A 12,563-nucleotide genomic window follows, 5' to 3' on the forward strand; every position below is an offset into this window, starting at 1 on the left:
AAAAAAAAAAAAAAAAGACTGTTACTTCTCTTATTTTTTGATTCCCCACCAATAGAACCAAAATTAGGCTTTTCTAGATGTTTTGTGGTTGTGTTAGTGTTAACTTTTCCCAGGTGACTCCTAAATAAATAGGTAAAATTATTACAGAGTTCAGCAAACAGCTGCAGTAGTAATAGAGAACACCTATCACTTGGGATCGCTATTACCTTTGGAGTTAAAAGTTTCAAACAAAACACCACTTAGAAACTTCTGTACATTGAGAGTTTGCACATTTAAGTGTGAAAGATTTTCCTTGATTTAATAGTATGTTTGGGTTCTTACTTTAGTATCTGCATGGGGTAGTAAAGGAATATGTGATTTTGTTTTTTTGTTTTTGAGACAGAGTCTCAGTCTGTCGCTGAGGCTGGAGTATAGTGGCGCAGTCTTAGCTCACTGCAACCTCAACCTCCCGGGTTCAAGTGATTCTCCTGCCTCAGCCTCCCGAGTACCTGAGATTACATGCACCTGCCACCATGCCTGGCTAACTTTTTTTTTTATTTTTATTTTTAGTAGAGATGGAGTTTCACTGTGTTGGCCAGTCTGGTCTCAAACTCCTGACCTCATGATCTGCCCACCTCAGCTTCCCAAAGTGCTGAAATTACAGGCGTGAGCCATCGCGCCCAGCGTGATAATCTTTAGTTACTTCTAAGGGTAAAAAATTGCTTTGCAATGGTTTTTCCTGTAGCATTATATGTGAGAACTTCCTATATTGCAAGGTCCTTCCTGTTTCTACTAGAAAAATTTTAAGCCCTTTTGTCCTTAGGATTTCTGTGCTGTAGTAATATCTGATATCTTCATAACTTACTATTGCTCCATCCTCCCTGCACCCCTCCCCCAGCCCCAAAGTTGTGCTAACCCCACAGATCTGACACCATGTTTGCCCTGCATATTTCCCTGGACTCTCCTGTGGTTTGTTGTTGTTAATTTATTTGTTTGTTTCTTTGAGACAGGGTCTCACTCTGTCACACCCAGGATGGAGTACAGTGGTGCAGTCACTACAGCCTCAACCTCAAGTGACCATCCCACCTCAGCCTCCTGAGTAGCGGGGACCACACTCAATGAATTTTTACATTGTTTTGTAGAGACAGGGTCTCCTTATATTGCCCAGAGTGGTCTTGAACTCCTGGACTCAAGCAATCCTCCTGCGTTAGCCTACCAAAGTTCTAGGAGTACAGGTGTGAGCCATTGCATCTGACTGACTCCCATCTTACTGGTGATTTATAGGTTGTATGTCAGTACTTGGACAATTTTTTTTCAGAGTTTTGAACAGCCTCTAGATATTTCCTTATATTGGAATTCTGTTTATCTTAAGTGTTCTGAATTTTTCTTGGTATTTCTATCCAGTTATAAGAGTGAATTCATAAATAAATCCTAAGTAAATGCAAATGCCTGATTGATATCCTGGTCTTAAAACTAAAATATCATCTAGTCCTAAGGCGTTTTGTTGTCCTGAGGAGAATATTTAGATGCTTCAGTTTTCTGTAAACACTGAGAGAATTCATAGTATGCTATGCCCAGTGATTCTTGTGGGCTGAGTAAGCAAATCTGTCCCTCCATCCTCACCCCAAGGAATTGGTGATCTGAGAAGCAGTGCCCATTCTCATATTGCAAGGCCCAGGATGGGAGTGTTGCCAAAGTCATGGCGTAGGGGTATGTGCTGTTTTTGCAAGGCAGTTGCTGCATTTTACTGGTACTGAAAGTTTCAGAATTGCTTTTTTTTTTTTTTTTTTTTTTGAGACAGAGTCTTACTCTGTTGCCAGGCACCAGGCTGGAGTGCAGCGGTGCAATCTCGGCTCACTCCAACCTCTGCCTCCCAGGTTCAAGCAGTTCTCCTGCCTCAGCCTCCCAAGTAGCTGGGACTACAGGCATGCGCCACCGTGCCCAGCTAATTTTTGTAGTTTTTAGTAGAGAAGGGGATTTCACCATGTTGGCCAGGATGGTCTCAGTCTCTTGACCTCGTGATCCCCCTGCCTCGGCCTCTTAAAGAAGTGCTGGGATTACAGGTGTGAGCCACGGTGCCTGGCCTACTATTTTCCTTTTAAGACTTGACCAGGCGCAGTGGCTCACGCCTGTAATCCAGCACTTTGGGAGGCTGAGGTGGGCAGATCATTTGAGGTCGGGAGTTTGAGAATAGCCTGACCAACATGGAGGAACCCTGTGTCTACTAAAAATAATACAAAATTAGTTGGCCGTGGTGGCACACACCTGTAATCCCAGCTACTCAGGAGGCTGAGGCTGGAGAATCGCTTGAACCCAGGAGGCGGAGGTTGCAGTGAGCTGAGATCGTACCACTGCACTCCAGCCTGGGTAACAGAGTGAGTCTCTGTCTAAAAACAAAAAAAAGGTGGGGGTGGCCTTCAAGCAAATAAGGATACCTAGTTCCCAGACCTTGGTGTTTTATGCCATTTCCCCCCTTAAACTAGGATTTCTCAGAAATAGCTGATTCCAGGGATGAGACAGGATGCATACAAGATAAGCCAGAATGTACAGCAGTCTTAAAAAAAAGCCGAGCGCGGTGGCTCAAGCCTGTAATCCCAGCACTTTGGGAGGCCGAGGCGGGTGGATCACGAGGTCAAGAGATCAAGACCATCCTGGTCAACAAGGTGAAACCCCGTCTCTACTAAAAATACAAAAAATCAGCTGGGCATGGTGGCGCGTGCCTGTAATCCCAGCTACTCAGGAGGCTGAGGCAGGAGAATCGCCTGAACCCAGGAGGCGGAGGTTGCGGTGAGCCGAGATCGCGCCATTGCACTCCAGCCTGGGTAACAAGAGTGAAACTTCATCTCAAAAAATAATAATAATAATAATAAAATAAAATCAGGGCGTTGAAAAAGACACATGGGCAGGTTTGAAGAGGCGCCCACTGGCAGAATCTGGGACAATTTAAGCACCAAATAATTAAGGATATTAATGAGTTATAGACCAACAGACAACAGGAAAAACAGGAGTCTGTGAGTCCATACCAATAATAAATAGGTATATAAACAGGGAAAAAGAGGACTTACCTTTACAGTATGATGCCAAATGCTGGCTGGTAAATAGGGAGAGAAGGCTAGAGTGAGAAAATGAAGCGTGGTTTTTGTCATAATCATTAATGGATGCTAACTTTAGGGGAAAACTGAAGACCAAGATATTTGGATGATTTTAAAGTGTCTCTCCACAGATTGCATGCTAAATGCAATTGGGAAAGCGGTAACTAAATACTAGAGAAACTAGAGAACACCTTGACCAAATGATCAAAATTAGCATCACAGATAACATCATGGGCATCTAGAGGTAATGGTCTGAGAAGGACACACCACCTCTTCAGTTAGTATTCTGCTCCATGGATATTTAGTCTAACCATGAGAAAACATGGGACCAACCTAAAATGAATAATGTCTTTTTACAAAAGGGGACGGTTTTCTCTGGAAATGTCAATATCTTAATAGACAAAAGTTGTAGAAGTGTTCTAGATTAAAGGAGACCAAAGAGATATGACAACCAAATATCTGATTCTAGATTGGATCCTGTGTTGGAAGGGGAAGATCAATATAAAGGTCATTATTGGGTCAATTGATAAAACTGGAATTGAGAGGGTAGATTAGATAAAAGTATTATTGATAACTAGTTATTTAAAAAAAAAAATGGCAGTTCTTCTCAACCCGGGTCTGCAGAAGTTAAGTCCTTATGCCCTGAGGCATCCATCGTAAGTGAGAGATTAGCTTCTCTACTATACATTGGTAATGATACCAGCTAAGTACATCCTTGAGAAAATGGGAAAAGAGTCACTCAGATCATTTACTGTAGGGCCACATTCTCTCATGGAGCTGGATAACAGGCTGTAAAAGAATATCTTCATTCTTAAGAACTAGCCACTGAAGTATTTAGAAGTAAGGGATCATGACTTATGCAGTTTACTCTCGGGTAAGTTAAAAAAAAAAAAAAAAAAAGCTCAGTCGTGGAAGTCAAAAAACTTGGCTTCATGGAGGTAGAGAATAGAATGATAGATAACAAAGTCAGGGAAAGGTGTGTAGGTAGGATGGCAGGATAAAAAGAGTATTATGAGTATAAATACGAAGTTGAAGAAGGAATAAGTTCTAATGTTTGATAGCAGAGTAGGGTGGTTATGGCTAACAAGTGTATATTTCAAAATAGCTGGAAGAGAGGACTTTAAATGTTTTCAACACATGGACAAATACTGAGGTAATGGATACCCCAGATATCCTGACTTGATCATTACACAGTTTATATACGTAACAAAATACCACATGAGGTATACTCCATAAATAAATACAAATATTTGTATCAATTTTTTTTAAATTCTGCAAAAGAGTAAAAATAGGGAGAGATGTTAATAGGCAAATCTGGGTACATAGTTTATGAATTTTTTTTTGTGTTTTTTTTTTTAGTGTTGCAACATTACATTTTTTAAAAAATTATCCTCTGCTGGGCCTGGTGGCTCATGCCTATAATCCCAGCACTTTGGGAGGCAGAGGAGAGCAGATCACCTGAGGTCAGGAGTTGGAGACCAGCTGGCAAACATAATGAAACCTTGTATCTACTGAAAACACAAAAATTAGCTGAGTGTAGTGGCAGGCACCTGTAAGCCTAGCTACTTGGGAGGCTGAGGCAAAAGACTCACTTGAACCCAGGAGGAGGAGGTTGCTGTGGGCCGAGATCATACCACTGCATTCCATCCTAAGCTACAGAGTAAGCCACTGTCTCAAAAAAAAAAAAAAAAAAAAAAAAAAAAAAAAAAAAAAAAAAAAAAAAAAAACTTTATCCCCTTGTAAATGGTCATCTAATGCATTTAAAATTGGTAAGATTAGGCAGAGGTTTTACCTAAGATGAAAGTTTCCATGCTTTAGTGAGCATTCAGTGTTATGGAAGGTAACAATGTTACTCATAATATAGCAATTATGAGAGAATGTGTTTTAGCAAGAAACTGATCACTTTATTATTCTGCCTGAACTTATAAGAACCTTGATCTTACTCCAGTCTTTCTGAAATAAGGCAAGATATAAATAGGAATTGTAGGAAGTGTTTAAGGTAGACACTTAGAATCATTCAGAACAGAAATAAGTTGAAAGTGTGTGGCTAAGAAATGTAATTCAAGATTACCATTTGATTTCTCTTTTTAGGAAGAACTCTTGGATATAAAAGAACTCCCCCATTCCAAACAGAGGCCTTCGTGCCTTTCTGAAAAATATGACAGGTATGTGTCATTCTAGTCATTAACTTCTTCTAGTCAATAACTCTTTGTTATTCCAAACTTGGTAAATTAAGAATTGTATTGTTTTGAAGTTTTCTGGTAGAATTATGAGTGGAGGAGGGATTTCAACAGGTAATAAGATGGGTTTCAACTACCGAGGAATGGAACTTAAACAAGGAAATACCTGGTCAGAGTCACATAGAAAGCAGGTTAAAGACCTGAACCCAGGAGTCCTTACCAGGGTCTTGTTTCTCTACCAGTGGTTTTTTGCACTGTACTTAGAGGGTACCTGCCTCAGGTATGCTTGCTGCTCAGGAGAGCTGTTACTTCTTTCTTTGCATTCCCACCAACAAAACTATTCAGCTATTCAGATTAGCTTTATTGCATCCTAGTTTCCCTCAGAAGAAGGAGGCTGTGGTTTGGGGAGACTATAGCTAATAATGGTCTGAAAATCTTCTAGAATAATCCTATATTAGACAATTTATGGTCACTTTAGTAATTTTTTTTTTTTTTTTTTTCGAGACGGAGTTTCGCTCTTGTTACCCAGGCTGGAGTGCAATGGCGCGATCTTGGCTCACCGCAACCTCCGCCTCCCGGGTTCAGGCAATTCTCCTGCCTCAGCCTCCTGAGTAGCTGGGATTACAGGCTTGAGCCACCGCGCCCGGCCCACTTTAGTCATTTCTTAAATATTAAGGTAAATGGTTCATATTAGCCTACATTTTTAAACATACAAAGCATCATATTAATGTTCAATTTCTTGGTTAAATGGGACGAACTTTTTTTTTGAGAAAGGATCTCTGTCGCTCAGGCTGGAGTGCAGTGACAAAATCATAGTTCACTGCATCCTCTAACTCCTTGGCTCAGGCAAACTGCCTGCTTTGGCCTTCTGAGTGGTTGGGACTATAGGGACATACCACCACCAGGTCCCCATGATGTTTTTTTTTTTTGTAGAGATGGGTCTTAGTATGTTGCTCAAGCTGGTGTCAAACTCCTGGGCTCAAGCAATCTTCAGCTTCCCAAAGTAATGAGATTATAGGCATGAGCCATCACACCTGACCTAGGACAGACTATTTAAAATTTTTACATAGACTGTGGGGAAGGCCTGTTAAACCTTGATGCTTCTGGGTGCGGTGACTGTAATCCCAGCACCCTGGGAGTCCAGGGCAGGCGGATCATGAGATCAGGGGTCTGAGACCAGCCTGGCAACATGATGAAACCCCATCTCTAGTAAAAATACAAAAATTAGCTGAGTGTGGTGGCATGTACCTGTAGTCCCAGCTACTCAGGAGGCTAAGGCAGGAAACTCACTTGAACCCGGGAGGAGGAGGTTGCAGTGAGCCTAGACTGTGCCTTTGCACTCCAGCCTGTGTGACAGAGCAAGACTCCATCAAAAAGAAAAAAGAAAAAACAACCTAGATGCCTCACCACATTCCCTGATGACGGTGATATTTGAATAATGGGTATTCCAATTAGGATTTTTCATAAGTCTCAGTTAAGCTGTTTTTTTTTTTTTATTAAAGTGACAAAGATGCTGGGCGCAGTGGCTAATGCCTGTAATCCTAGCACTTCAGGAGGTCAAGGTGGGTGGATCACAAGATCAGAAGTTTGAGACCATCCTGACCAACATGGTGAAACCCGTCTCTACTAAAATACAAAATATTAGCCTGGTATGGTGGTGTGCGTCTATAGTCCCAGCTACTTGGGAGGCAGGACAATCACTTGAATCCAGGAGGCAGAGGTTGCAGTGAGCCAAGATCATGCCATTGCACTCCAGCCTGGCAACAGAGCAAGACTCTGTCTCAAAAAAAAAAAAAAAAAGCTATAAAGACTTTTTGTGCCTCAAGTTGAATTTTATTATTAATACTCTATTTCTTCTTGTCATAAAAATAGTTAGCATGGGCTGTGTGAGGTGTCTTATGCCTGTAATCCCAGTGCTTTGGGAGGTCAAGGCTGGAGGATTGCTTGAGGCCAGGAATTCAAGACTAGCCTGGGCAACATAGCAAGACAAAATATATTTTTTAAAATTAGCCAGGCATGGTGACGTGTGCCTGTAGTCCTAGCTACTCAGGAGCCTAAGGCAGGAGGATCACCTGAGCCCAGAAATTTTAGCTGCATTGAGCTATGATCATGCCACTGCACTCGAGCGTGGGTGACGGAAATCTGAGACCCTGTGTAAAAAAAATAATAATAATAAAAAAGTTTTCAGGGGCAGACATACAGCTTTTACTTCTGAAGCAGAGGTATTGTGCCTAGTGATGAAACTAAGAAAGAGGAGGCCGGGCGCGGTGGCTCAAGCCTGTAATCCCAGCACTTTGGGAGGCCGAGGCGGGTGGATCACGAGGTCAAGAGATCGAGACCATCCTGGTCAACATGGTGAAACCCCGTCTCTACTAAAAATACAAAAAAAATTAGCTGGGCATGGTGGTGCGTGCCTGTAATCCCAGCTACTCAGGAGGCTGAGGCAGGAGAATTGCCTGAACCCGGGAGGTGGAGGTTGCGGTGAGCCGAGATCACACCATTGCACTCCAGCCTGGGTAACATGAGTGAAACTCCGTCTCAAAAAAAAAAAAAAGAAAATTTCACCTCTCTGAGAGCTAAAATTTGTTGGGCTCTTAAACCCTCCAGGTAATCCTCACCACTATCCTAAAAGATAGGTAATATGTCTTTTATTGTGAGGAGTTTGAGACTGAAAAGTTAACTCACCTATTCAAGAAATGTTCATTGGTACCTGTTATGTGATAAATACTGTGCCAGGTTGCATCAAATATTTCCTGGCTTCATGGAGCATTGGTCAACGGAAGGATACAATCAAATACTGCTAAATATTTATCATTGCAAACATCACAGGCTGCAAAGGACAAGTGTGGAGTATAACATGGCCTGATCTAATCTGGGGGTTGGGAAGTCTTTTCTGCAGAATATGCAGCTCAGTAACTTGTCCAGGATGTTCCCAATAGTGGTGGGAGAGCTAGAATTCCAGCCTATATTTTTGGGTTCAAGGGTTTCTGCTCTGCACGCTGTACTACCTGCCACTCCATCATTATACAGAGAATAACAAAATAAAAACTAAACTACACATTTTAGGTTGTAAAGCTGTCTACTCTGCTTATAGAAAAACTGAGACCGTGCATAGAAATTCTGGAAAAATGCACATCAGTTGATCCAGGTGCTACTTCTGGTGAAAGAGTTAAGGGATTTTTTTTTTTCTGCTTTGTATTAATCTTTAGTAAACAACAGTTAATATTTATGGAGCATCTTCTTTGTGTAGTGCAGGTGTAGTAATTGTAATCCATGTGTACTCCAAGGTATATGGTCCAAATATTTCAATTGTGTACAGACCATTAGTTTTCAAGTGACTATTGGTGTTAGGTGATCAACAAAGTATTACTGAATTAATAGTTGTTTTTGTTTTCGTCTTAAAAGAGGTCACCATTCTGCAGGCAGTCATGAAGCTTTATATTAGAAATGGGTTTCCGGCTGGGCATGGTGGCTCACGTCTGTAATCTCAGCACTTTGGAAGGCCAAGGCAGGCAGATTACTTGAGGTCAGGTGTTCGAGACCATCCTGGCCAACATGGTGAAACCCCGTCTCTACTAAAAATACAAAAATTAACAAGATGTGGTGGTGGGCACTTGTAATCCCAGGTACTGGGGAGGCTGAGGCAAAAGAATCACTTGAACCTGGGAGGTGGAAGTAGAAGTCAGCCTAGATCATGCCATTGTACTCCAGCCTGGGCAACAGAGCGAGACCTTGTCTGTCTGTCTGTGTCTCTGTCTCTGTCTCTCTCTCTCTCTCTCTTTCTCTTTCTCTCTCTCACACACACACACACACAGAGAGAGAGAGAGAGAGAGACAGAGAGAGACAATGGGTTTCCATAACTTATTACCTGAGGAGGTTTAGAAATTGGACTGCCTATATAGTTAATGGGCACAAGTGCTAACAGTTGTACTTTTTGACCTGTAGTGATGGTGTCTGGGACCCTGAGAAGTGGCATGCCTCTCTCTACCCGGCTTCAGGGCAGAGCTCACCAGTGGAAAGTCTGAAGAAAGAGGTGGATACAGACCGGCCTTCCCTGGTGCGCAGGATAGTAGGTGAGTACATAGTCACTCAGAAGTGGGGTTAGTGATTTTCGAGGACATGCTTTTGGTGGCTGCTTCTTTCTTAGCTCTGAGAATTTTACGCTTTGAGGGGAAATGTCATTATCAGGAAACTGATTTATCAGTTGGATTTTTCATAATTAGCAGGGTAAAGTCATAGTCTACCTTGTCACAGCTATATAAAAAGACCGTGTTAGGCTGTGTGCTTCTGAATTAAAAGTACTGATTATCTTTCATTGGCATGGATAACGGAGTTAGATGTGGTAGGAAATCTATCATGCTTTCTCTCATACATGAGACCAGTCCTCGGGTATAAATCAGTTCTGGCCTTTCTTAATTCATAATGGACTGTGATCTGAATAGAAGGCTTGGATATGGTTTGAGACTGGAGTTAAGTCTCATCTTCCACTTTCGCTAGTTTAAAGCTTCCCTCTTTAAACTAAAAACATTGTTTAAGTGTGAAATGGAGACCAGGTAATATCATAGCCAGTCAAGGAACTTGTTGCAAAAACTCTTTTTGAGATGAAAAGACCCATCATAAAAACTTGGAACTAAACGAAAAAGATAACCCGACTCTAGTTTAAGCTATAAGATCCTTCTACACAGTCTGTCAGTACACAGTGCAGTAATGTCTCTCAAAGAATTTCTTCTAGCAGAATCATTCAAGACATGCAGGGACTTTTTAAAAATGATGAAAATGGCCAGGTGCAGTGGCTCACTCCTATAAATCCCAGCACTTTGGGAGGCTGAGGTGGGTGGATCACAAGGTCAGGAGTTTGAAACCAGCTTGGCCAACATGGTGAAACCCTGTCTGTACTAAAAATTAAAAAATTAGCCGGGTGTGGTGGTGAGCACCTGTAATCCCAGCTACTTGGGAGGCTGAGGCAGGAGAATTGTTTGAACCTGGAGGCAGAGGTTGCAGTGAGCTGAGATCGTGCCGTTGCACTCCAACCTGGGCAACAGCTGAGACTCCATCTCAAAATGAATGAAAAAATGAAAACTTAGAAGGAAAATATCCAGCAGTAGAAAAGGGTTGAGTAAACTTTGGTATATCCAAGCATGGGAATATTACATTGCATTGTCCTGTAAAACCATGTTGCAGACATGTTTATTGGTAAATAATGTTCGTGATGTACTGACTTATAACCAAGGTATAGAAAACTGTCCACATTATATCCTGTTCTTGGAAAAAACTGAGACGGTATACAGAAATTCTGTAAAAGTATACACCAGAACATTCTAGGAGCTGTTTCTGATAAGAAAATTAAAGCAGATTTTTCTCATTTGGACTAATCTTCAGTTTCCTGATTTTTCTAGGAAGATATTTTTTGTGTGATGACATGTTTTTCGTACACCTTTATTGAGTTAGAATTTACATATAATAGCCTGCACAAAAAGTATACCATTTGATGTCCTGACATGTGTATATAGCTGTGAAACCATTACCAAAATCGGCATAAGCATTTTTATCACCCCCAGAAGTTCCCTAGTATTCCTGTGTGTCCCTCCCTTTAGCCCCCTTCCCCCAACATTTCCCCCCATCGATGCAAGCACTGACGTGCTTCCTTTTTTATTCTTTTGAGACAGTCTCTCTTGTCGCCCAGGCTGGAGTACAGTGTTAGGATCTCCGCTCATTGCAACCACTGCCTCCCAGGTTAAAGTGATTCCCCCAGCTCAGCTTCCTGAGTAGCTAGGATTACAAACGCACATTCCACCATGCCCAGCTAATTTTTTTTTTCCCCTGAGACGAAGGCTTGGTGTGTCACCCAGACTGGAATGCAGTGGTGCAATCTTGGCTCACTGCAACCTCTGCCTCCCGGATTTAAGTGATTCTCATGCCTAAGCCTCCCAAGTAGCTGGGACTATAGGCATGCGCCACCACGCCCAGCTGCCTTATTTATTTTTAGTAGAGATGAGGTTTCACCACGTTGGCCAGGCTGGTCTTGAACTCCTGACCTCAAGTGATCCACCCACCTTGGCCTCCCAGAGTGCCGGGATTATAGGTGTGAGCCACCATGCCCGGCCCCAATTTCTTTGTTTTTAGTAGAGACGAGGTTTTACCATGTTGTCTAGGCCGGTATTGAACTCCCAACCTCAGGTGATCCACCTGCCTTGGCCTCCCAAAGCGTTTGAATTACAGGCATGAGCCACAGTGCCTGGCCTGATCTGCTTTCTATAGCTGTTTTCTGTCCCTATAGATAAGTTTACATTTCCTAGAATTTTATATAAATGGAGTTATAATGTGTACTCCTTGTGTAGCTTTTTTTCACTAAGCATAATTAAGATTCATCCATGTTGTTGTATCTAGTTTATTTTCATTGCTTATTAGTATTCCATTGTATGAATTCAGCAGTTGATCGATTTATTTGTTGATGTACATTTGGATTGTTTCCAGTTTTTGACTATTAGAACCGAAGCTGCTATGAACATCCATGTACAAGTCTCTGTATGAACATATGCTTTCTTTTCTCTTGGGTAAATACCTAGGATTAAAATGACTGGGTTGTATAGTAGATGTGTGTATGTTTAACCTTCTGAGAAATTGCTGAACTGTTTTCCAAAGTAGTTGTACCATTTTACATTTCCACCAGCGGTGTATGAGAGTTCCACTTTCTCCACATCCTCGTCAGCACTTGGAATGGTCAGTCGTTTAAATTTTAGCCATTCTAATAGGTGTGTAGTATTATCACATGGTTTAATTTGCATTTCCCTAATGACTAATGATGTTATCTTTTCATATGCTTATTTGCCATCCACATAACCTCTTTGGTGAAGTGTCTGTTCAAACCATTTGTCCATTTTTTAATTGGGTTAGTTTTTTCATTAAGAGGTTTTATGTGTTCTGAGTGTAAGTCCTTATCAGAAAAATGCTTTGAAATATTTTGTCCCAGTGCAGTCTGTGGCTTGTCTTTGCATTCTCTAAACAGTGTCTTTCAAAGAATAGACGTTTTAAATTTTGATCAAGCCCAGTATATCAGTTTTTTTAAATGGATGATGCTTTTGGTGTCATGCCTAAGAAAGCTTTGCCTAACCCAATGCCACAAGGATTTACTCCTACATTTTCATTTAGAATTTTTTAGTTTTAGGTTTTACATTTAGATCTGTGATCCATAGGCCGGGCGCGGTGGCTCAAGCCTGTAATCCCAGCACTGTGGGAGGCCGAGGCGGGTGGATCACGAGGTCAAGAGATCGAGACCATCCTGGTCAACATGGTGAAACCCCGTCTCTACTAA

General features: G+C 41.7%; 1 protein-coding gene across 7 annotated transcripts in view; it reads left to right on the forward strand.

The window, feature by feature from the left end:
- The window catches only part of EIF4ENIF1 (eukaryotic translation initiation factor 4E nuclear import factor 1), a 55,637-nt gene that overhangs the window by 12,857 nt on the left and 30,217 nt on the right, over window positions 1-12,563 (forward strand). For all 7 annotated transcript variants that reach the window (XM_017499527.2, XM_017499528.2, XM_017499536.2 and 4 more), the window contains exons 3-4: window positions 5,163-5,236; window positions 9,197-9,324. In XM_017499527.2, the coding sequence (XP_017355016.1) occupies window positions 5,163-5,236; window positions 9,197-9,324 (202 nt within the window). The remainder of the gene's footprint in view (window positions 1-5,162; window positions 5,237-9,196; window positions 9,325-12,563) is intronic.

This window comes from Cebus imitator, unplaced genomic scaffold, assembly GCF_001604975.1.
Source record: "Cebus imitator isolate Cc_AM_T3 unplaced genomic scaffold, Cebus_imitator-1.0 Scaffold258, whole genome shotgun sequence".
NCBI classification, from domain to species: Eukaryota; Metazoa; Chordata; class Mammalia; order Primates; family Cebidae; genus Cebus; species Cebus imitator.